Source organism: Cucurbita moschata, unplaced genomic scaffold, assembly GCF_002738365.1.
Source record: "Cucurbita moschata cultivar Rifu unplaced genomic scaffold, Cmos_1.0 Cmo_Scf00005, whole genome shotgun sequence".
NCBI lineage: Eukaryota > Viridiplantae > Streptophyta > Magnoliopsida > Cucurbitales > Cucurbitaceae > Cucurbita > Cucurbita moschata.
This window is the reverse complement of record NW_019268521.1, coordinates 996,323-1,021,483: the sequence shown is the minus strand read 5'-3', so window position 1 is coordinate 1,021,483 and position 25,161 is coordinate 996,323. Positions and strand designations below refer to the sequence as shown.

The 25,161-nt window shown below is 39.2% G+C and overlaps 3 protein-coding genes across 3 annotated transcripts in view; all 3 read left to right on the top strand.

Moving 5' to 3' along the window:
* Nucleotides 1-2,291: 2,291 nt before the first annotated feature.
* Nucleotides 2,292-3,353, top strand: LOC111442873 (myosin heavy chain, muscle-like). The gene is made up of 4 exons (XM_023080429.1): nt 2,292-2,700; nt 2,789-2,862; nt 2,916-3,008; nt 3,069-3,353. Exons 1-4 carry the CDS (start codon nt 2,292-2,294, stop codon nt 3,351-3,353), a joined length of 861 nt encoding a protein of 286 aa, XP_022936197.1.
* A 12,482-nt stretch (nt 3,354-15,835) lies between these two features.
* Nucleotides 15,836-19,336, top strand: LOC111442700 (transcription factor VIP1-like). Its single transcript, XM_023080172.1, has 4 exons — nt 15,836-16,508; nt 16,589-16,721; nt 18,447-18,531; nt 18,752-19,336. The coding sequence occupies exons 1-4, from the start codon at nt 15,940-15,942 to the stop codon at nt 19,021-19,023; spliced, it is 1,059 nt and encodes a 352-aa protein (XP_022935940.1). The 5' UTR covers nt 15,836-15,939; the 3' UTR covers nt 19,024-19,336.
* A 1,583-nt stretch (nt 19,337-20,919) lies between these two features.
* LOC111442699 (factor of DNA methylation 1-like) overlaps nt 20,920-25,161 on the top strand; it is a 7,000-nt gene continuing 2,758 nt past the window's right edge. The window contains exons 1-6 of the mRNA XM_023080170.1: nt 20,920-21,043; nt 21,864-22,755; nt 23,028-23,209; nt 23,464-23,553; nt 23,666-23,953; nt 24,160-24,375. Of these exons, the coding sequence (XP_022935938.1) occupies nt 21,864-22,755; nt 23,028-23,209; nt 23,464-23,553; nt 23,666-23,953; nt 24,160-24,375 (1,668 nt within the window). The 5' untranslated portion in view covers nt 20,920-21,043. The remainder of the gene's footprint in view (nt 21,044-21,863; nt 22,756-23,027; nt 23,210-23,463; nt 23,554-23,665; nt 23,954-24,159; nt 24,376-25,161) is intronic.

Sequence of the window (25,161 nt, the reverse complement as noted above, 5' to 3'; positions counted from 1 at the left end):
TACATGAAGGGGGGCGAGCTCACGTGTCTCGCGACGTCGTCTTCGACGAAAGCACTTTCTGGCAGTGGAATGACGTGATCGAGGCAGACCGTAATCCAAATCAATTCACGGTGGAGTACCTCGTCACCGAGCTTGAAGAAGGAGGAGCCCAACATCAGGAGACGTCACCGTCGCCAGTAGGTGCACCACCTGAACCAGTGGAATACGCAACACCACGGACTGCGGATTCGACGCTGGATGCCGATCACGATACTGATCTGGAGGCCAGGTACCGGAGGATGGATGACCTAGTGGGAGGAGGTGAACCACCTGGACTGGCAGCGCGCGAGCTCGAAGAAGTGGCCGAACTACATGCCATCAGTGCAGATGAACCGAACACCATCGACGAAGCAGAAAAAAACCCGTGCTGGCTGAAGGCAATGCAGGAGGAGATGACATCCATCACCGAGAACTAGACGTAGAGTCTGGAGGATATGCCGCCGGGACACCGAGCCATAGGGCTCAAATGGGTCTTCAAACTGAAGCGCAACGAAAAAGGAGAAGTTGTGAAGCACAAAGCCCGTCTGGTGGCGAAGGGCTACGTCCAGAAGCAAGGAGTGGACTTCGAAGAGATATTTGCGCCAGTAGCAAGGTTAGAATCCGTTCGTTTCTTGCTGGCAATTGCGGCACATTACTCTTGGGAGGTTCACCATATGGACGTAAAGTCTTCTTTCCTTAACGGAGAGTTGAAGGAGACCGTCTATGTTCGACAATCACCTGGCTTCCTGGACAACGACAACCCTAATAAGGTACTGCGCTTGCACAAAGCACTCTACGGACTTCGACAAGCCCCATGAGCCTGGAACGCGAAGCTCGACAGTACCCTTCTGTCACTGAAATTCAAACGTTGTACCTCTGAGCATGGGATGTACACGCACGGCCACGACAAGAAGCGACTGATTGTGGGAGTCTACGTCGACGACCTCATAATCACTAGAGGCGACGTGGGAGTCCTCGGAAGGTTCAAGAAGGAGATGTCCAAAAACTTCTTGATGAGCGATCTCGGCGTGCTCAGCTACTACCTTGGCATCGAAGTGCAGCAGAACTCTTCCGGCATCTCCATCTGCCAAAGTGCATACGCGAAGAAGCTGCTAGACACAACTGGGCTTGTGGACAGTAATCCTACAGAATGCCAATGGAGGCCCGACTCCAACTAAGGAAGGCCGACACTACGACGACAATCGACTCCACCAATTACCGCAGCATTGTCGAGAGTCTGCGCTATCTGGTAAATTCTCGTCCTGGTCTTGCTTACTCTGTTGGATATGTGAGCAGGTTTATGGAAGCACCTAGGGAGGAGCATCTAGTGGCTGTCAAGCGCATCCTGCGCTATGTAGCCGGAACCAGAGGCTGGGGCGTAAGATACTGCGTAGGGAGCAGAAAGGAGAAACTCAAGCTGGTCGGCTACAGCGATAGTGACATGGCCGGTGACGTTGATGATCGTAAGAGCACTAGCGGAATGATCTACTTTCTCTCAGGCGGCGCGATCTGCTGGCAATCAACAAAACAGAAGGTAGTTACTTTGTCTTCCTGCGAAGCAGAATACATTGTCGCTTCGATGACAGCAACTCAAGGGATCTGGCTTGCACGACTAATGGAAGAACTCATCGGGAGAGAAAGTGATCCACCAATGCTATACGTAGACAACAAAGCTACGATCTCCCTGATCAAAAATCCAGTTTTGCACGACCAGAGCAAGCACATAGAAATCAGATTCCACTACATTCGAGAATGTGCAGATCGAGGGCTCATCAAGATTGATTTCATCCGAACAGAGGAACAACTTGGAGACATTTTCACCAAGTCCCTGGCGCGGGTGAAATTTGAAGAACTACGCTCAAAGATCGGAGTTCAAATAATAAGGTACAGCTTTTAGGAGGAGATTGTTAAATAAAAGCCCTGCTTTATTTAGTTAGGTTTGTAAAAACATCTGAGTTCACGCGAATGGAGGAGCGTGATTCTAGGGGCCATTGTTTTGGCAAATTGGGCGAAGTCTTCGTCCACTTATTCTATTTTTGTATATTTGGTTTTTCTATTTTTGTAATTAGATTTGTTATTTAAATCATTCAACTGAAGTAAAATAAAATATCGAGTCTTCAGCAATCTCAGCGAATCTCTCACTCTCTCTCCTTTTACTTCCGCTAAATTTTCCTTCGAAGAAACCTTCGGCCAATTTTTCGTCGACATTGTCTTCCGAATTGCCAGAGTCAACAGCTCAAATGCAGATTGAACATGAGAAGCAGATGATTTAAATGCAAGCTGCAATCCCTTCAAATTCCGTTGAAAATCCCAAAACAATGACGAAGAAAAAGCCAATACGATCAGCGAACGAGCCAAAGAAACTACTAGATCATGAGGAGGAGAACAAAGATTCAGAGCAACAACCCAAAACTATCGTGGATAAATATGTGGAGAAGTCTCAGTTGCAGACATTGAAATCGCTGAATGAGCACCTTTTGAAGGAGACACACGAGAAGAGAAAGAAGTTTGGAGCTCTGGTTCAGGCTAAAGAGGGTTTGGAGCTCGACTTGAAGAAGAATGCCAATAAGAAGAAACATAGTCAAATGGATGAAGTGGGAGATAGGGTTTGTAGGTTAGTTGAGAGTGAGAGATTGAAGGATGGGGAGATTGGGAGATTGAAAGATGAGAATAATTGGCAAAGTTGAGGAAGAAAGGGAGAAATGGATGAAGGTTTGTTGTGAGAGGGATGAAATTAAGGCTAATTCTGATGGATTGCTTGAGGAAATAGGAGATTTGAGGAAGAAAATGATTGAAATGGAGAAGAATGACAGAAGGGCTTTGGAAGAGACAGAGGATTTGAAGGTGAAATGCAAGAAGTTGTCAGTTGAAAACATGAAAGTGAGATTGTGAATCAGAATCTGTTGAAAGAGAAGAAATTTGTTAAGAGGCTATTGTATGAATCTGGTAGGGTTAATGAAGATTTGGATTCGAAAATGAAGGAGGAAGATGTAAAGATGTTAACTTAATAGAGAGATTCAGTTGATGTGAATCTGAATCGAATCCAACAGGAGGCAGTGAGTTTACGACGCACGATTGAGATAATCACTCGTGATAAAGCTGAAATGGAGGAAGCAAAAATAGAAGTGGAAAATATCGTTGTGAACTTACAAAGGGAATTGAGTAAAGTGAACAAAGCTATGACATCTGAGTCCAGCGTGGCTGAGAACGGGAGAAAAGAAGAGTCGGTGCCTCAGATGGGCTCTTCTCGAGAAGATCCAGATGAAGTCTCATCAAGAAAAGGAGAAAAAATTGAAGAAACCACGGCTGAGCTCGAGAAAACGAAAATGGCGTAGGTGGAATCATTAAATAAAACATTTAAGTTTATGGGAGAGTTTGGTTGGGAATAAACTTAAATGAGAAAGAGAAAAAAAGAAACAAGTAGTTATTAAAGTTGTGTTTTAAAATTTAGTCAAAAGTGGTTTATGGGTGAGAAAACGTGGTATAGTTATGACCAATTTTAGCCTTAGAAAAAATTATAAATAGGTTTTACTCCTCATTGTAACTCTAACTGCAAAGCAAGTAGAGCATGCAGAGCAAGCAGCGTAAAAAAGGAGCAAAGCAGAAAGTGTAATCGAAAAAGGCTTTTGAGAATTCTTTGTCTTTTTGTCTCTCCCCTCTCGACACCCCTTCAAAGTTTCGTGAGAGTTATCTAAACGAGTTAGTTTCAGAGCGAGTGTCCATTTTCTACAAGTCAGTATCAGAGTGGCTTTTAATTTCAACCAATTGGTATCAGAGTAAATTTTAATTCTACACGACAGTCTCTTCTCCTTATAGTTTTCTTCGTAACTGTTGCCTTGACCACCTCTACCATTCTCGCGGCTTCCACAACCTCTACCTTGAACATTTTGAGTGTAGAGTACTTTTTCATCCTTTATTGATGTCTTCGTCTGAAGCGCTTGATCGAGTGTCTCCTCCTTCTTTTTCTTACGTTGCTCATGTGCCTCGAGAGAACCAGCGAGCTCATTGACCATCAACGTCGCTAGGTCTTTCGACTCTTCTATGGCACATACAACATTCTCGAAGTTGTCTGTTAACGACCTCAAGATCTTCTCCACAACACGCGTCTCGGGTAACATTTCTCCGTTTCGATTTAGTTGATTTGCCACGGTTTGTACGCGCGTGATGTAGTCAGATACATTTTCTGACTCCTTCATCTTCATGCTCTCCAACTCGCCACACAGAGTCTGAAGACACATCTGCTTGACTCGGTCGATTCCTTTGAACACTTTTTCTAAAGTGTCTCACGTTTCTTTTGAAGTAGTTGCCCTTGCAATCTTCTCAAAGCCCGACTCATCAACAGCCCGGAACAGCATGTATAATGTTGCCTTATCCTTTGATCGTGCTTCCTTTAGCGCCTTGTTTTGCGCTGCCATATAACCCGTGGTATCATTCGGTTCTTCGATACCTTCTTTGACCACCTCCCATGCGTCTTGCGAACTGAGACGAGCTTTCATTTGGATGCTCCAATTCTTGTAGTCCGTCTTCGTCAATCGTGGTAGCGGCATTTGTCCCATCATGTTCACCATCGGCTTTGATACCAATTTGTTGAAATAAAATTCGCTCTGATACCAACTTGTAGAAAATAGACGCTCGCTCAGAAACCAACTTCTTTAAATACCTCTCACGAAGCTATGAAGGAGGTCTCGAGAGGGGAGAGACAAGGGGACAAAAGAAATTCTGAAAAAGCTCTTTTCTATTACACTTTACACTTTGCTTTCTGTCTCTCGCTTTTGTTCTCTACCTCTTGCATTTTACCGTGAAAACAAACGAGGGTTTCTAAAATCTAAAATTAGCTATCCCATAGCCCATTCTCTAATTCTTGACCCTCTATTTTTTCTTTGGCCTTTTCCCTCACAATTTCAAAAGCCTTACAAAATTTAACAAAATAAAAAAACTACCCTTCTTCTCTTTTTTCAATTTAAGATTATTCCCAAGGCAAGTTGCTCTTTAGCTTCAACTTTGTTTGGTCCCTAGTTAACTCTGTCTTCTTCATAAATTTTTTTAATTTTTACATGTAGAAAATTTTTATAATATTAGGTTTCTTTAGTTGAGATGACAAGTTTGAAGTCTCATTTCTCTTACACCCTGGTGGTCTTCCTCTAGGTCTCTTTGGTTGAGATGATAATTATGATGAAACACATCAACTTGTAGATTGCACTTCGTTGATTGAAGCAGTCTCTGGTTACTTCTTGGATTTATTTTTCGGTTCCTTTTTCTCCTGACCCGTTGGTTTCTACTTCACTTTCTTGTTGCCAACGTCAATAGATACTTTTTGGAAGATGTTGATAGTCTTTCAATAGTATCTTATATAGGCGGTTTTGCGACCATTTTACCTTCATCAACAGGGCTTCGTTTCGGTTGTATATCTTGAGGAACGGGCTGACTATCTCCACTCTGCTACCTTCTTCTGTCATTTCACCAAGACTAATAATATTTCTCTTCAAACTCGAGATATAATACACATTGTTTAATAGACGTTGATCGTCATTCTTACACTGAAACAAGATAGAACCTTTTCCTTGGATCGGTACAATTGATCTGTCGCAAAGCTTCACATTTCCAATAAACTTCTCATCAAGTTCTTTGAACTTTGCTCGATCTCCGGTCATGTGATTTCTCGCTTCATTGTCTAGGTACCACATGCTGGTCTCCACTTGATTTTCTTCATCTATGAAGAGGTTCGCCATATCCTTTTCTTCATTGAGCATCAATAGGTTAGGTCTTTCCAAGGCAAACATCAATGTGGGCTCTTCATCATTTGAGAATAGGAGGTTTGCCTTCTCATCGCGCTCCTTGTTGCGGCACTCTGCTGCATAATGCCCGTATTTTCGAATAGAGTGACACTTGATCATACTCTTGTCCTTCGAATGTTTAGCATTTTCATGGTTTTGAGAGGTATTGGCATGACCTCCTCTGCCATCACGTCCGCGGCCAAGACCACGACCTCTTTTTTCTTTGTTATGGTTACCACGTTCGCTTGTACCTGAAGAAGAAGAGTCATCTGCATCTTTCTTTTTCGTTCGTGCGAGCCACTCCTTCTGTGTGAGTAAGAGGTATTTCTCCTCCTCTTTGTCTTCTTAGCCACGAAATCTCTTCTCATGGACCTTAAGACAACCACTGACCTTCTCAACCGACATGTTCTTGAGGTCGTTGAACTGCTCAATGGAGGTAACAATTTGCATGAATATTGGGGGAACTACTCGAAGGAACTTCTTGAAGATGGAGATCTCCTCCACCACATCGCATAATGAACAGTTGTCGTTGATAATCGTCGTCAACTTCATGCCAAAGTCATCTATTGACTGACCGTTCTTCATACGGATAGCCTCGAACTCACTTTTCAAGGTCTGTACCTTTGCTTCCTTGACACATTCCACGCCCGCATGCATTGTTTATAGCGTCTCTCACACTGCCTTTGTCGAGTCCTTCTCTGCCAACATGAGAAGAACGTCCTCTGGGACTGCTTGGCAGATGGCGGCAAGAGCCATCCTATCCTTACACTCCTCAACTTCATCACCATGCTCGATGGTGTCCCACTTGCCTTATGCCTGTAAGTTAACACGCATCTTTATCAATCATGCTGCATACTTACTCTTCGTGAGTAACAAGTACTGGAGCATTACACTCCCTTCCCTTTCACTCCTTATTGTTGTCATATCTCCTCTGACAACTTTGTATGATGACGACATTTGTTTTAACATCTTAGCTCTGATACCAAATATTGGAAATGGCCCACGATCAAAATATGTCGAAAGAAACAACTGAAGCAAGAAGAACAACTTGAGGGGAGAGATCTTCTATAACAAAAAAACTTAAATACTTATGCTTCTCAATTCTCTTTCTTGTTGGAAAAATAACATACATCTAAGGGGTATTTACAGTAAAGAAAGCATAACTAGTTTGCTAAACTTTGTCTTCAAGTTAAGTAACTACTGACCATTCTGTTCAACAAAAGACTAACAATTTACAAATACCTATTCAAGTCAATAATTACCGAACAATTATTATTTTGACTAATAATTTCTTTTCCTAAGTCAATCTTATTAACTCACTATTTCTTTATCAAATCATACCAAAGAAGTTCTGATAAATGCTGGCACTTTCGAAGTGGAATAGTAAACTGTGAGAAGTAATCAAATGGTACGAAGTTCTTTTATGTATTTTTTTTTTTCTTCTCAACTTAGACCATTTAAATGAGAGAGACTAAAATGGGACGGAACCCAAAATACAATATTATACATTTTGGACTCAAATTAATTATTTCAACTTTACTTCTTGTTTCATTAAGAAGATCTCTCTTATCTCTTATCCATGTAGATATCCATCCTTTTCTAATTTTTACTCAAATTTGAGATTTTGTTTGCATTTTCAATATTGGATCATTTTCACTCACTTTTCGAGCTTTTTAAAGAAAGTTATTGAAACTTACAAAAGTGTAATATAGTTTCATTGGTCATATAGATTGATTAGATTCGCCAACTTTTAACTTTGCTGTGCGCTACACTATTTGAGCTGAAAGAAAAACAGTAAAGATAATGAGTTTGATTAGGGATAGAAGTTCGAAATCCACGACACAAGAAAAATGACTGAGCCGAATATTGACCAATCTGTTTGCCTGACTCGACGTGTGATCCACATCTTGCCTTAGTGTGCCATGTGTTGTAATGTCGTAAATTGCAAGAGTTCTACACCCGCAAAGGATCGAACGCGTTCTCTAGGAGTTGAAAGTGCGGATCAAAAGCTGCCATGTGTTGCACGAAGAGCGCGCGTGTGGTTATCCGCATGTGGCATTGTGCATATGTCGTTCCCTCCTTGGGGTGAAGTGCAAGAGATCTTTCTTTTACCTCAGTTCGACTATTTACTTGAAATAAGACTTATCAAAGGACTTTTAGAAATTTTGGAGCTTCTAAAATGTGGAGAAATTAGCTCGGGAAGGCATGCATCATCCAAGTAAGTAACCACACTAATTGTAGGGATTGCTAAGGTGTGCATGAGCATACCTAACCTTAGGTGGTTAGAAAATGCATGTTAAGGACTTTGGGAAGTCATTTTTTTATGGGTATGTAGGTATGTTACGGTAAAATTACCATTATACCCCTAGGTAAATATTTCTAAGAAGCATGTTAACTTATTTATTATGCAAGCTAGAAAGAGAATATGCATGACTAGGATATGAGTTGGACAATATGGACAGGTATGTTATGCATGATGTAAGAATGACCAAAATGCCCATACAATGAGATTTATGATGAATGTTGTTTTATATGTTTTTCGCTATGTTAGAAAGGAGGATGAGCTATTACGATTTGTGCTCAAAGTGATTAATGGATGTTATCTACCATTAAGCTTATTTTTTTTGTATGTTTGCATGATATAGTATGTGTTAGTTTCGGGTGTTTGAATGTGTATTCTCCCTCTATAGAGCATGTTTATCTGCACAGAGTTGGGCGTTAGAGAGGTTGGCTAGACAATAACCTATGTTAAGATGCCTTCAGCTGACTAAGCACCTTAGGATTGTGAGCAACAGTCAGACTATCTAGATCCTCATGCTCCCATACTAAGAAAGACTCGATGAGTCAGAACAGAGTAATTTGGAGTCAAAACTCCACATTTTAGCCACCGTAGGAATCCAATACACCTTTTAAGCTCTCAAATATGACTAAGATGAAGTTTAAATTATGAATTACGTACTTAGGTGATCGATAGGAATGCCTCCCTAGCAAAGCATATCTGAAAAAACTCAGTTAAGATTAGAGCGCTACAACTAGTGCGGTTTACATGTTGACCCAAGTTAGTATGTTTCCAGTAGACCTTGCACTCCAAGATCGTGAGCGATCTGAGGTTTAGACCTGTATGCACCTAAAGATTGGTTTAGCCCGAGGAACTAACCCCAAACGAATTGGAAACAAGGGATGAGATTTAAACCACCTAGATGCCCTTAAGAGCCTAACAAGCCTCCATGACATCCAGGAATGACAAAGGTAGCCTCCTAGACCGATAGCAGCTAGTATAGTGTCTGAGGACCTCCATTTCGATTTCCACTCTAGTACAGTATCATTGAGCTATGCATGAGACTAGATAGGGATGTGTGACTCAGTGATTTGTTAGATTACTGTGCATGGTAGATCCGTCTTGTGGTAGGGCATTCATCATCGTGTAGTCAGTGGTTAGCCTACACGGAGGATTTGTCCTATGGGAGGGCGTTGATCATGTGGGTAGCTAACGGAGCTGACTCATACCAAGGGGTAGCACCCCCCAACCTTGGGCGATTACATGACCTTTGAGATGGGTTCGTCAACTTACCTCCCATGGAGTTTATGGAGGTAGCGTCTCATCTTTGGATACCGATTATCGCTGTGTAAGCTAAGCTAGCTGTCCAAGACTTTGTATAGTAAAAGAAATACACCTAGAGCCCATAGTTAAGTCTGTGGTCACCTACTAGGTCATCGATGCGATGAGAACGTACAAGTAGGTTGCTTACTTGGTATATTTGTATACGCACCCCTTTCTCCTTTCGTATCCAAGTGTTCGCAAGTTGTCGGTCAAGGTAGAGGAGGGTTAGAGAGTTGTGGGGTTACAAAGAGAGTCATTCCGGAGCGGAAGTCTATTTTTACCTTTCGGGGTCTTTTGTATTTTGTTTTATAATTATATTCCAAACTCGTTTTTCCATTTATAAATTTTGACCAAACTTTGTTTTCCGATTTCTAATATTTTGAACGTCACCTTTTTATAATTGAATTTAATTTTGTATTAAATTTTAGTGTTGTCTACTTTATTTAGATTTAAATTTTATGGTATTTTCATCTTTTATTTTATTTCACCTTTTCTTTTGTTTGCTTTTGTCTTTGTATTTTAGTCTCTCGGTTTTGAAACTTCGAAATTCACATCATGACATTATGGTAATTATGAAAACGAGAGTTAAATGACAATCAACCTTAATAGAAAATCATCGAAGATCACGTTGCTCTTAAATCTTAGAATATTCGAGCAAAAGCAAAGTCAAATCATTTCAAATATATTATTTCATTAAAAATGAACAGAAGATAAATTAATGATTATATCAACTCGAAATAGCCATGTGCTATAGCTTAGGATCTCGTCGTCTATATACACATCCTCGTTTCTTAGGTCCCACTTTGGTACCACAACATGTGTGTCATACTAAAAACATAACATCATTATGGATGGACAAATGCAATGTCATAGAACGGAACCCCACTTAAGGAATCCTCCAACAGCCCGACAACCTTTGTCTAAACTAAAACCCAACATAACATATCAACAACTCGTGGAATATGGACGACTTTAGTATTGGAGTTTCACCAAAAATACCTCGTACCTTGTATACACCATTGATGATTTTTTTTGATTTAGGTTTGTATTATTAACGATTCTTTTTTATAAACAAAAGATTTGGAGTCTTCTCCCAAGTGATTTTCGAGATAACTCATATACAAATTATGCATAACTGTCATTTTTAGGTTCGGATAACTTTCACATTGGTATAATAATATTATTTTGATCACATTAGACTTAAACCATGCATACCGTGATAAAACTAAGGTTAAGACATAACTCTGATATCTAGTCTATGTTTCATGGCTTCTTTAGCAGATTTCGTCATAAGTTGTACATGAGACCCTCGTCTTTACCTATAAAAATGTTAAATATTGAGTATATAAAAGAAGAAAGTAAGTGACTTCACGGTTGGGGTAGGAAAATGCAACTACTTGTAACATTGTTTATGGTGGGACCTACTTTCGGTGACTATTCCTTAAACTTTACTATCTTGTTGTGTCTATTGCATTTTCCGACTATTCAATAGCCCAAGCCTACCGCCAGCAGATATTGTTCGTTTTGGCTCGTCACATACCGCCGTCAGCCTCACAATTTTAAAACATGTTTGTTAGGAAGAGATTTCCACACCCTTCTAAGGAATTATTTGTTCTTCTCTCCAACCGATGTCGGATCTCACCATCTACCACCCCTAAAGGCCCAACATCCTCACTGGCACACTGCCCAGTGTCGAGTTTTGATACCGTTTGTAATCGTTCAAGCCCATCGCTAGTAGATATTGTCTGCCTTGATCTGTTATGTATCGTCGTCAGCCTCACGATTTTTAAAACACAACTGTTATAGAGAGATTTCTACGTCCTTATAAGAAATATTTCATGACCCTTCTCCTTCCCACGTCTTTATCAACCCTTCTATCCAAAGAAACTTTTGGGTGTGGAAGAGATATTCAAGCCATTACCACCTTTTGTTTGTGTCTTGACACGTCGTGCAAAGGAAAGGCAAAAAAATGTGTACGCTCAGTCTCCTTTTTCTTTGTGATCGTAAAAAAGAATGGGCTAAGATTTTATTCAAAGCCCGTACCTTTGACTGAATCTCAATCTCATCTAATATATAACTTTGGCTGCCTCCTCATTATTGATGACACTTAGACACCAAATATATGCAACTAAAATTGTGATGTCCATATTGGTTCAGGATTCAGGAGGAGAATAGAACACTCTTTATAAGGGTATCGAAACCTTCCTGCAGCAGACGCGTTTTAAAGCCTTGAGAGGAAGCTCGAAAGGAAAAGCCCAAAAAAGGACAATATCTGCTAGGGGTGATCTGTGTCGTTACAAATGGTATTAGAGCTAGACACCGGACTATATGCTAGCCTTCCCGCTGTTCCCGAAGGGGAGGTAGACATAAGACGGTGTGCCAGTATGGACGCTGGCCCTGAAAGGGGGTGGATTTAGCGGAGGCTCCCGCATTGATTGGAGAAAGGAATAGTGCCAGCGAGGACGCTGGCTCCGAAGGGGGTGGATTGTGATGACCCACATTGTTAGGGAAGAGAATAAAACCCCATTTATAAGGGTGTGGAAACCTTCGTCTAGCCGACGCGTTTTATAAAGCTTTGAGGGGAAGTGGGGAAGTCCAAAAGGGAAAGCCCAAAGATGACAATATAGGTATGAGAATAGTTAAAAGTATTCAAAAGGCTCTCCATAAGTAAGATATACCTTTCATAGTTTTATGCGACACAATTTTCTAGAATGTTTCGAGATCATGTAATATGAAATGAAACACTTGAATCCAATGCCCATATGTCCTTAGTGTTCTATACCACCAGACCGGAACGTAATGCAACTATAATAGTGCAATCCGCCCGTTATGTATCACCTTCACTCTCACGGTTTTAAAACGCGTCTATTAGGGAGAGGTTTCCACACCCTTATAAGAAATGTTTCGTTCCCCTCTTCCAACCGATGTGAGATTTCACAATCCATTCCCCTTGGGGTTTAGCGTCCTCGTTGGCACATCACCCGATGTTTGGCTCTAATACAATTTGTAACGGCTCAAGCCCATCACTAGCAGATATTGTCCTCTTTAGGCTTTCCCTCCTGCGCTTCCCCTCAAAGTTCTAAAACACGTTATTAAGGAGAGATTTCCACACTCTTATAAAAAATATTTCGTTCTCTTTTCAACCGATGTAAAATCTCATTGGCAACCTTCTTGGTTTACCAACAATGAGGAAAGGATCTCAAAACCAAAATTTCATTTCCATAAGTGAATTTTAATTCAATAGCAGCCAATTTGTTCGTCAACAAATCAAAATCGTTTAAATGAGTAGCAACATATGTAGTTGTCAAAGCCATAACGAATAGTCCCATCACCTTCTTGTCCAACTTTGTCCATTCTACTTCTCCCCATGTCATTAGGGTTTCCTTCCAAATCTGATAACTCTCCAATGAGAGTTGCATGAACCAAGAAGAGATTAGGGCGCATGAATGAGAGCAGAATTCACGTTCACCTAAGTCAATACGCTTTTAGTAAACTGAGCATAATAGAATCATGAGCGGTGATTAGAGGTCTAGACTTGAGTGCACCCAGAGGTTGGTTTAGCCTTGAGGAGATAACTCTGAATGTCTTGAAAATGTTAGGTGAGATTCGAACGGTCTAGACGCCCTATGAGCATACTAATCACCAGACACCTAAATTTTTTTAAGAGAACTTATGAAACGGCTAATAGAAAAAACGATATCCTTTAAGGAATCGTTACTGTGCATAGAAATTAGTCAAGACTCGTAAAACCGTTTTGAGAGGGGATAGTGGACTACATGAGTAGGCATTGTAAAGAATTACCTTTGTGTGTAGAAACGGGTCAAGACCCACATACCTATTAGGATCGCACAACAACGCACATACTCGATCTAGATGAACACAAAGAACAGGATAGAGAAAATGCAAGGAGAACTCTGGCTAAAGGATTTATATTTTGATGACTTCAAGTATGTACAATCAGAGAGAATACAGAAAATACAAAAAATACATTTTCAAAGCACTGTCCGGAGGAGATATACATATGGTTTAACTTACTATATTTAGCTTTACAAGATATAATCATCTACTATATATATCTGTCTTTAGCTTACTATATTTAGCTTACTATATTTAGCTTTACCAGATATAACCATCTACTATATATATAACTATTTACCTTACTATATTTAGTTTTACTAGATATAACTATCTATTATATATAACTATTTACCATATATAGCTTTCCTTTAGCTTTTTACCCTACATAGCTATTTATTAACAATTTACCGTATATGTCATTTACCAAATATAGCTTTACTATGCATAACCGTTGACTCAGCTATAAATAAGCAGACTCCATAACCTAACAATACCCAATTTGAGAGGGGACGAGGGACTACTTGAATAGGTAACATAAGGAACCACTACTGAATGTAGAACAAACTTGCCTTGAGAGAGTACAAAAGGCTACACAAGTAGATGATATTAGGAAAAGTACTACAATCATATGGTGGCCTGAACTTCTTAGTACCCTAAGAAAAACCTATGGTAACCTACTAGGATAAAAATGCAATTAGAGCCTACAACGTTTAATTTTATTTTATTTGTGTTTTCATTTTTTTGTTGCGGTCTGGATTTCAAAGTCTTGAAAATCGAGTTGTGACACATTTAGAAATTCAACGTTTACATCGCACACGAGTAGAAGATTTTACTTAATGAGCTGGGAAAAGTCAATGTGTATGGCGTCGCACAATCAATTAGAAGTTGTCATGTGTCCTATTTAACATAATCGACCCAGAGACTATAAAAGGTAACACCTGTGGAGACCTAATCGAGACGAGAAAAAGCTATAATTTTTTTTTATTATCCTTGATAGTTGTAGCATCATAGAGGAAGTCATTCTCAAAGATCTTCAAGATTCTTTCATTCTTTGATGCTTAATTAAAGTTGGTTACATTGTCTTATGAATTCGCTGATGTAAAATTACCAATTTTTCATCACCTCTTGCATCGATTTACGATTCAAAAAGCTCTAATACATTCTATTACCTTGCCTCTACTCGAGGCCAAGGTCTCTCAATGCAACGTCGCATCTCATCTTGTCATCTCGATCTCCATCCACATGGTGCATATGTCTTGACGCCATCCAGGGTCTTGGGGTGTCGTCGGCCATCACAACTTGTTCAATAATGTCCATCGAGAATGGGCCCGCGTGTCGCTCATCTTATCGGGACTTCTCGAATATCCATCTATCCGAGTTCTATCAGGGCATTGACCCTTCCGGTGTCCATGTCGTGTCATTTACGGGTCTCTGCACACTCGTGCACACTGTGACACACGTATGTACCACAGGGTAGCTCACTTAGGCCATAGGGCCTAAGGGTGGTATTATTCTCTAGATAGATTACTCATATACTACATGTGTATAAAATCAATTTAACATCTTCTTCGCGTACTCTTTTTACGATAATGTAAATATACTATCTTTTTTCGAGAATCAAATTCTTTAGATAACTGAGCATTTATCTTTGTAGGTTGTTATCCTCAATCAAAACACACCGAAATGAATAATCAACATTGAATGAAACACTTACAAAACACAATATGACATTGCATGACTATCACATCAATGATTTGAACATGATGCTTAATATTTAGCTTTGAACAAGTCGAACTTCTTGACTCACAATCTTTATATTTCTTGTTTGTTTGCACCCGCTATCAACAAACAAGAAATATAAAAGATTTATCTAACCCAATCTAGTGTCACAATCGCACTTTTGATGGCAGCAGACTTACGATTGTGCGACACTCACTTTTCAACGACAAGTGAGCTAAGCCAGTTCGTTCTTACATCGCCTACGACCAAGCGACGTATGCTCAAGCCTCTGGCGTCGCTTTAAGAGAAGGTTTTAGAAAACGAGAGCAGAGAAAGATTTTCGAAAGAGAGATTTTTGAAAGAGACGTTATATAAGCAAGCAAGAGAGTAACAACAATGACTCACAGTATATAACCTTGGATAGGGAGAAGTTGACAACTAATCATATCCCTTAGTACACCTATACATAATTTTTTGGAAACGTCATACTCCCTAGAAATACGTCATACTCCCTAGAAATACTAAAGGAAAATACTAAAACATGCAAAGACATAAAGAGTTTGGCTTGTCATGGACATTACGGCCATGGGCAACATGCCTTGGACGAGCATGACACTGACACCCAGCACAACTATTTTAACTAAAAAAATTTGTAGAACAACTTTAAATGTATAAATAAAAACAAAAAAGTTTGGAAGAAATTATTATTTGAAGATTGAAATTCAAGCGATCGCACGAAATCCAATTCCTCGATACTTATTTTTCCTTTTTGTTTGTTGATTTTAGTGCAAATTTTTCTCTTCAAGAACACATTACACAACAAATCCAAAACAGGAACGTAATTAATTTGATGCTTAGTTTCTCCTAAAATCTCGATTATTTATATAATTTGAGTGTCGATTAGATTACGCTGTTCATAAATCTTTTTATAGTAACTTCGATCACAAATCCACAGCAAAGATTGTGCTGATGGACCCTAATTTCTCGTCGGCGAAGCCACCGTTGGCGGCGGCGGCGATGGACATCGAACAGATGCCGGAGAATCCTTACCGTGGTTCTCACCACCGCCGCTCTCACTCCGACACTTCCTTTCGCTTCCCGAACCTCGACGAACTTCTCTTCTTTGACCCTTCAGAGCTCGACCTCTCGATGCTGTCTTCCCCTTCTTCTCCTCCTTCTTGTGGTGCTGCGATGGTTGTCGATTCGTCTGATTCCAAGTTTTCCGATGATGCCGTTCGCCCTAAGCCGGAGCCGATTGTCTCCGGATCGTTCGGTGGTCACTTGCGGAGCTTATCCGTGGACTCTGACTTCTTGCAGAATCTGGACCTCGGAGGAGATAGTGGGGAGATCGATTCTTTGGCGACAAAAACTCCAGTGAGTGAACATTGGCCAGTTCGTCATCGACATAGCCTGTCCATGGATGGTTCTTCGTCGTCGTTGGAGGCGAATTCAAGCCTAGCGATTGATGGAGTGAAGAAGGCGATGGACCCGGAGAGACTTGCGGAGCTAGCCCTAATTGACCCGAAAAGGGCTAAAAGGTTTAACATCCACTTCCTTTTTCTGTGTAATTTGACTGAACTTGAAATTGATAACCTGAATCAATGGATTTTGAATGTAGGATTCTTGCAAACAGACAATCTGCTGCTCGATCGAAAGAGAGGAAGATGCGGTACGCGAATGAGCTGGAGAGAAAGGTTCAGACACTGCAGTCTGAAGCTACCACTCTGTCTGCGCAGGTGACGATTCTTCAGGTATGAATTCCATTGCACATTCATAGAGAATTGGATGTTTTGTTGTACAGAAACCTGAATTGATTAGCTTGGTTATGAAATGTTTAGAAATAAGATCAATATTGCTGCTCTAGTTGAAGAGATTTCTTGGAGAAAAAATTCAGGCTAGAAGTGAGTTTGAGGTGTCGCATGAAAATGGAACAATAGTGTTACAACCCAAACCCACCCCTGGCAGATATTGTCCTCTTTGGGCTTTTCCTTCAAGGTTTTTAAAACGCGTCTACTAGGGAGAGATCTCCACACCCTTATAAGAAATGTTTTGTTCACCTCTCTAATCGAGGTGGGATTTCACAATCCATCCCCCTTAGGGCCTAGCGTCCTCATTGGCACATCGCCCAGTGTTTGGCTCTGATACCATTTGTAACAAACTCAGACCCACTGCTAGTAGATATTGTCCTCTTTGGGCTTCCCTCAAGGTTCTTAAAATGCGTCTACTAGAGAGAGGTTTCCACACCCTTATAAGAAATGGTTTGTTTCCCTCTCCAACCGATGTGTGATCTCACAAACAGCTCATTTTATAGGCAGAGACCTCTCATGCATGTTATGTCAGTTCAAAAGTTGAAGAAATGGACTGATAAAATGCAATAAAGTTGAGATATCTTCTTGGATTCCTGGAGATTCATGAGGTTAGATCATGTTAAAGCATCACTCACTCTAAAAGCTTAACTTTATAGATAATGATTTTGTCTTTCATATATAGTTTTAACACTGACCTCAACTGTGGGTTTGGAAAATTAGATTGGTGGATAGATTTCTTAGGATATTATGTTATGGTAGAAGGAGAAGTAGATTTAAATCTACAACTTATGAAGGAAGCTTCTTGTGCTTGAGGATGCTTGACTTGCAAGGATTTGAACAAAGGACTCCGGAATGTTGATTTACTTTGCAATATAAAATTTTAAATTTTGTAGATCGGATACGTAGATTTAATCTTCTATGCATATTCTTAACACTTATGATAAAATCCTCTATGAGACCCCACATCGGTTGAAGAGGGGAACAAAGCATTCTTTATAAGAACGTGGAAACCTCTCCCTATAAGACACGTATGAAAACCGTGCGGCTAACGGCAATATATAACAGGTCAAAACGGACAATATCTGTTAGCGGCGGATTTGAGCTACTACAAATGGTATTAGAGCCAGACACCCCGGGTAGTGTGTCAGCGAGGACGCTGGGATTTGTGGATTATGAGGTCCCACATCGGTTGGAGAGGGGAACAAAACATTCCTTGTAAGGGTGTGGAAACTTCTCCCTATAAGTAACGGGTCAAAGATGACAATATTTGTTAATGGTGAGCTTGGGTTGTTACAGAACCGGATAGAAATTCTGGTTTCTTCAATTAACTATTCAATGCAAGTTCTGGATCAATGGCATCCATAATGTGAACTTCGTCATGACACACCATCGTGCTACCTATTTAAAACTTCAAATCATACTATTGTGAGATTCCACCTCGATTGGAGAGGAGAATGAATGCCCACCGAGACGCTGGGCCCCGAAGCATTCTTTATAAAGGTGTGGAAACTTCTCCCTAAGAGAAAACCCGAAAGAGGATAATATTCACTTTTAACTTTTGAAAGTTTTTTCCCTTTTGTAAATTGCATTCATCAATGAAATTCTGGTTTCTTATAATAATCATAATTAAGAAAAAAACTCTTATATGATGAATTTCGTGTTATGCAGAGAGATACTTCTGGATTAACTGTCGAAAATAAGGAACTCAAACTTCGGTTACAGGCTATGGAGCAACAAGCACAGCTTCGAGATGGTATGCAATGTTGCAACCGCCTTTCTATCTCGCCTTTCGCTTCTATTATAGCACTTTATAGTATGAAAAGATTACAAACAAGCAAAAGAAAGAAGGAAAATATTGATGGTTCTAGAGTAGTTTAGCTGGATGTGTTGTTTCTTCTAGTATTCTTTCAGTTAGAGGGTAGGTTCATTCCACACACACAAGGATTCATATGATTCTTTTCCATGGTTCACAGCTTTGAGTGAAGCTTTGAAGGAAGAAGTTCAACGGCTTAGAATAGCTGCAAGCCAGGTTGCATCAGTCAATGGAAATCCCTTCAACCGACCTCCGCAATATCCATCGCCCCGTTCACCTCTACACCATTTTAGTAGCTCGCACGCCCAGCAACCGGGTCAACAGCAGCAGCCACCGTCCATCCTGGCCATAAACCAGCAGCAATCAGATCCGAAATGGACAAACTCATCTCAGCTTCACAGTCATAGTCCGGATGGCCAAGCAAAACCTTAGAACATGTCTGTACATATAATATCATCAAGCAAAAGAGGGTAATGGTTCTTTACAATAATTTTCTTGTACATTATTCATATATACATCTTCTATGCATGAGAAGTTCGTCGACGACCTATCACCGTTACAGATGTTGTATTTGTAGAATTGCTTTGAGGTACAATTGGACGATCTCATACACAACGGTGGCTCGTGTTCACCGTAAGTTCTACTAGTGCCCCTTTCTTCATGGCATTGTATTCCATTGTAATGTTGATGTTACTGTTGTTGCTTGGTTTCTGTATGAAGAATAAACTTATTGTTGCTCATTTAATTATGCGTCCATATGAAGAAGGATGACAGAACTGAATTTTTACCCAAAAAAGAGTTGATAACAAGATGATTGCCAGAATAATCATATTGAGCGGAATAATATCTTGCTCGAGATAATGGATTGAATGAGATATAAGAATCCCGAAGATAAGAGTTAAATTACAAATTTAATCTTTGGACTTTGAGATTTGTGTCTAACTTAATTTTTTCAAATTTTTAATTTTGTATTCAATAGATCGTATGTTGAGCTTGAAGCTGTGCTACACCGACATGCATATTCTTGGGCATGTCCAAATAAGCTTGTTCGAGGATGAAAGTCTTATATTAGCTATTTAGGAAATGATCATGGGTTTATAATTAGGAATACTCTCTCCATTGGTGTGAGGCCTTTTGGGGAAGTCCAAAGCAAAGCCTTAAGAGCTTATACTCAAAGTGGACAATTTCATACCATTGTGGAGGGTCGTGTTCGTCTAACATGGTATCAGAGCCATGCCCTAAACTTAGTCGTATCAATAGATTGGTAAATCCTCAAACATCGAACAAAGGACTCCAAAAGAAAAGGAGTCAAGCTTCCTTGAAGGTAGTAAAAAATGACTAAGACTCCAACGGAGTCGAGCTTCGATTAAGGGGAGGCGCTCTTTGTTCTAGGGGAGGTGTTGGATGATGAAAGTCCTACATCGGCTAATTTAGGAAATGATCATGGGTTTATAATCAAGGAATACTCTCTCCATTAGTGTGAGAGTTTATGCTCAAAGTGGACAATATCACAATATCATACCATTGTGGAGAGTCGTGTTCGTCTAACAGAGCTTGCTTATGGCTAACCTTGCAGTTCAAATCGATTTCGATTCAACTCAACTCTTACTGTTCCTCCATAGTATCATGTTCCTATCAAGTATAACTTAGATAATCAAGAGTGATGTAGTAATTTAACCTAATCGTGGATCTCTATAATGCTCACAATTCAAACAATTTTTACATAATAAACATTTTAAAGCATCAAAAATCGCGCATACGGCCTATTTCTACAACTATCATATTTTTCAAAAGTGAATTCCATCTTAAATCATTTGCATAATCAATATCTACATCATATGAGGGTTAATTTTCAAGCTAGGGTAAATGATGCAAAATCTGTCAAATGAATTCTATAGGATCGAACCGACTAGTCCAATCGAACCAAATCGAATCGATCACCTCTCACCTCGAGCTTTAGTTAGCCACATGTCCGATGACTTTCCTCATTTCCAAACTTTCAAATACAACGTGGAATCATCGTTCTTACCTAAACTCTAAGCATTATCTCATTTGTTTGTCCTTAACAGCTCTCGACGTCTTCACCAAAAGTTGCAGAGCTATCGAACATAAATGTAATAACCTAAAAATCAAACAAAACTATGAACATTCGGGAGAAAAATTGACCAAAAACCAAGAAACTTCAAAAAAAAATTAAAATATTAATGATAAAAATAAATGAAATTTAGAAAAAATATTAATATACTTAATACTAAACAATTATATTTTATTTATTTTAATTACCAATTTCATAATTTATTTATGTATTTATTTATTAAACATTAATAGTGAAATCTTGCTCGTCTTTCCCACAGTCTCTCTTGTTCCACAGCGAAGAAGGAAAAACACTCTTTTCTCTCTCTATCGCTCTCTTTGGCTTTCGAAGATCGTCAAACTGTAATCAAGAACAAAAGTAAGTCCTCCTTTGGAATTCATTCACTATTTCTTGCCTTTTTTAATTTTTTCTTTCTATTAGCTTAGGGATTCGTGTTGCACTCTGGCAGAACATTCATCAATGTTGCTTGATTTCGCACTTGTTTTCCAGGCGATTTTTCACGCACCAAATGTTGATCGGCTCTTTTTTCTTCCTATTAAACTAAGGAATTCATTAGTTTATTTCTATAAAACAGAAATTCAGTATTTCGACAGTCTCTAAACATGCAGCCAGGGTTTCGATTTCGAAATTTTGGTGGTTGAAGTTTCATGGTATTGGATGAAAGACCCACGTCGGCTAATTTAGGGAATGATCATGAGTTTATAATCAAGGAATACTGATCTCTTGGGACTCAGCTAATTTAGGGAATGATCATGAGTTTATAATCAAGGAATACTATCTCTATTGGGATGAGGCCTTTTGGGGAAGCTCAAAGCAAAGCCATGAGGGCTTATGCTCAAAGTGGACAATATTATACAATTGTGGAGAGTCGTGTTCATCTAACACATTGGGTTCTTTTCTTAGGATGAAAAAAGCAACTAGTGCAAAATTTGCAGTCGAGGGGGAATGATCGGGAATTTTTGTGCTGTCATCAGTTGTTGATCAACAATTTTTTGTTTTGTAGTGATTGATTCCGGTTGTTTTCCTTGTTTTGTCATTCTATTATCAATTTTTGTTGTATAGTGACATGTAGATGGATGTATCATGATGTCTGGCTTCGTTTCCTTGAATGCTTAGTTAATGATGTATAATTCTGCCGCTTTTGATTAACCATTCTTATAATGATTTGCTTATTTAGATGGACAACAGCAGTGAAGAAGAGTCGGATTTTAGTGAATCAGAGATCAATGACTACGTGGATAAACCATATGAGCAGTTGAGGACTGGGAGGCTTGTTGTAAAAACAGCAAATGGAATTCTTCGATGCCCGTTCTGTATGGGCAAGAAGAAACAAGACTACAAATATAAGGATTTACTCCAGCATGCTTCTGGAGTGAGTAAAGGTTCTAAAAACAGGAATGCTAAACAGAAGGCGAACCATCTTGCTTTAGCAAAATTTCTGCAGAATGAGCTAGCTTCTGAAGCAGACCAAGCACCGCGCCCAGCTGCACCGACTCCTATCAGTCAGGATTCTGAAAAAGAGCTTTATGTATGGCCTTGGATGGGTGTCATCGTCAATATATTGGTAGGGGAGGACCGAAAGTCGGTCTGTGATTCAGGATATTGGATGAAAAAGTTTGCTAAATATAGACCCTTAAATGTTTATATTTTTTGGAATGATAATGAACCAAGAGCTCAGGCAATAGTTGAATTCAACAATGATTGGAATGGTTTTGTAAATGCAACGGACTTCGAAAAATTGTTTGAGACCAACAATCATAGTAAAAAGAATTGGAAAGCCGAAACAAATTTGAGCTTGGATATTTTTGGTTGGTGCGCACGGGCTGATGATTATAATTCAAATGAGCCGATAGGAGAGTTTCTTCGACAAAGAGGGAAATTGAGGACTGTCTCAGACATTGTGAATGAAGCAACTCAAAGTAGAAATACTGTTGTGGAGAATCTGACCCATGAAATTGATTTGACTAATGAAAATTTGGATGAACTGCAATACAAGTACAATGAGAAGACAATGTCTTTAAGTAGGATGCTTGAAGAGAAAGACCAGCTTCACCATGCTTTTGTTGAAGGTTGTTCTTTTTTGTTTGTGTGCGGGAGCATATATGCATGAATGTTTAGCTCATATTCTCGTATATTTTGCTCGAATATACTATAACCCTAATATGCAAACAATGGTATGAAGGCATATTCAGTTTCCGTAATTAAAATTGCAACGGATCATCTCTAAACCACCCTCATAAAGATGATGACTGTGCTCAACATTTACTATCTCCCTAGTGTGTATTTATATTGCATCACTAATATGCTATTTGATGTTTATGATTTGTCTTATTTTGTTCAGAAACTAGAAAGACACAAAGACTTGCACGTGATAATGTTAGAAGAATATTAGAAGAACAAGAAAAACTGCACCAAGAATTGGAGACGAAGAAAAAAAAACTTGATTCCTGGAGTAAGCAATTGAACAAACGTGAAGCATTGACTGAAATCGAGAGACAAAAGCTTGATGAAGAGAAGAAAAAGGTGATATGAGGCATCCTGTGTTCACTTTAAGAAAATTGAAAAATCACTTGCTTTTCCTGCAGTTTCTATGTTCGTATCATCCTCGTTGCCAACTTTACGTCTTTACCCTATTATTGTTTACTTCATATTTCATACAATGTTCTCTTACATTTAAGATGTGGGGTCTAGTAAGCATAAAAAAGCTTAAACGTATATCTATTTTATGATTAAAGATGTCATGGTTTATAATCATTTTCATTTTTTTCTTGTCCTAGAATGATATGAGGAACAATTCGCTCCAATTAGCTTCTTTGGAACAGAGAAGGGCTGATGAAAATGTTTTACGCCTTGTTGAAGAGCAGAAGGTTTGTTTATTGTTAGTGATTCTAATGCATTTGGTGTAACGGTATGTATTACATTAGTTTCTGTTTTATTTGCCCATTTAGAAGCAATGATTTGATAACTTTTATCATCCAGAGAGAAAAAGAAGAGGCATTAAGCAAGATTCTTCAGTTAGAAAAGCAGCTGGATGCCAAGCAGAAGCTGGAAATGGAAATTCAAGAATTGAAAGGGAAACTACAGGTCATGAAGCATCTTGAGGATCAAGATGATGTAGGAGTGCAACAGAAGATGAAAGAAATGGATGATGATTTGAATCAAAAGGTTGAAGATTTGAATGATTTGCATGAGTTGTATCGAACTCTAGTTGCTAAGGAGCGTGAAAGCAATGATGAGTTACAAGACGCCCGTAAAGAATTAATAAGTGTAATGTTCTTTTCCTATTCTCTACTTTCTACATCCTAAACCTTACTAAGTTGCCATGGCCAAACACTAGGAAAGAAAGACCCTTCTATTACTTATGATTTTCTCTTGGTTCTCCAATTTGTTCGTAATAGAAAGAAAAGATATATAACATACAATTATGATGACATATACTACTTTCTCATCAACCAATGATTTTTTCTGTGCAGGGATTGCAAGATCAATCGTCAAATGCCCGTGTTAATATTGGAATAAAGAGAATGGGGGATATTGATATTAAACCGTTCCAGAATACTTGCAAACAGAAATTTTCTCCGGATGAGGCAATGATCCAAGCCTCCACTTTATGCTCCTTGTGGCAGGATAATTTGACTGATCCAAATTGGCATCCGTTTAAAGTTGTTACTACCGACGGGGATTCCCAGGTAACCTTAATGTCTTTCTCATCATCCGTGAAGAAGTGACCTATATCTCTTTTAGTGGCTAAAAACTAGTTGGAGAGCTTGTATAGTTTGGGGAATGGTATGGAAAGAACGAGAAGAAAATACAGTAAGATACTCCCAAGTAACTTGAAATAGTTAGACGCACCTCTTTTCTCCATATTCAAGACTAAACCGCCACACTTTGGCTCCTTCCCCTAATGCACTATCGCACTAGTTATAACAAATAGGCTCTTAACAGACTTTCAATAAACTGCCTTTCTAACTACCATATTACCCCTTGCTGTCTAGTCCTATCAGATTGAGGCTAGTATTTCAATATAGCAGATGGATGCTGAATCCAAACTTCCCACAAACTTGCCACTTGAAGAAAACAGGCCATGTCTTTCTGCTGAAACGACAATATATAATAAACACGATTTGTATTTTACACACTTTATAAACAAATAACATTGATGACTTGAAGCCCAAAGAGGATGTCTACATTGACTTCTTTCCATTGTGTAATGACTCTGGAGACAAGCTATCCAATGAATACTTTTACCCTTTCAGCACATGTTTCTTTCGATTTTATTTTGTGGGCATCGTTCACTAGGCCTTTTTGTAATTATGAGTAAGTATGAGCTTGATTTTATTCTTTTATATTAAAGTCAATTTTTGTAGCTAGCGGAACTTCCATTTTTTCCTTGTGTTTGGCTAGTTTTTTTTTTTTTGTGTGTGTGTTGTGTGCGCCGCACCCTTGTGTATTCATTCTTTTTTTTTTTTTTTTTT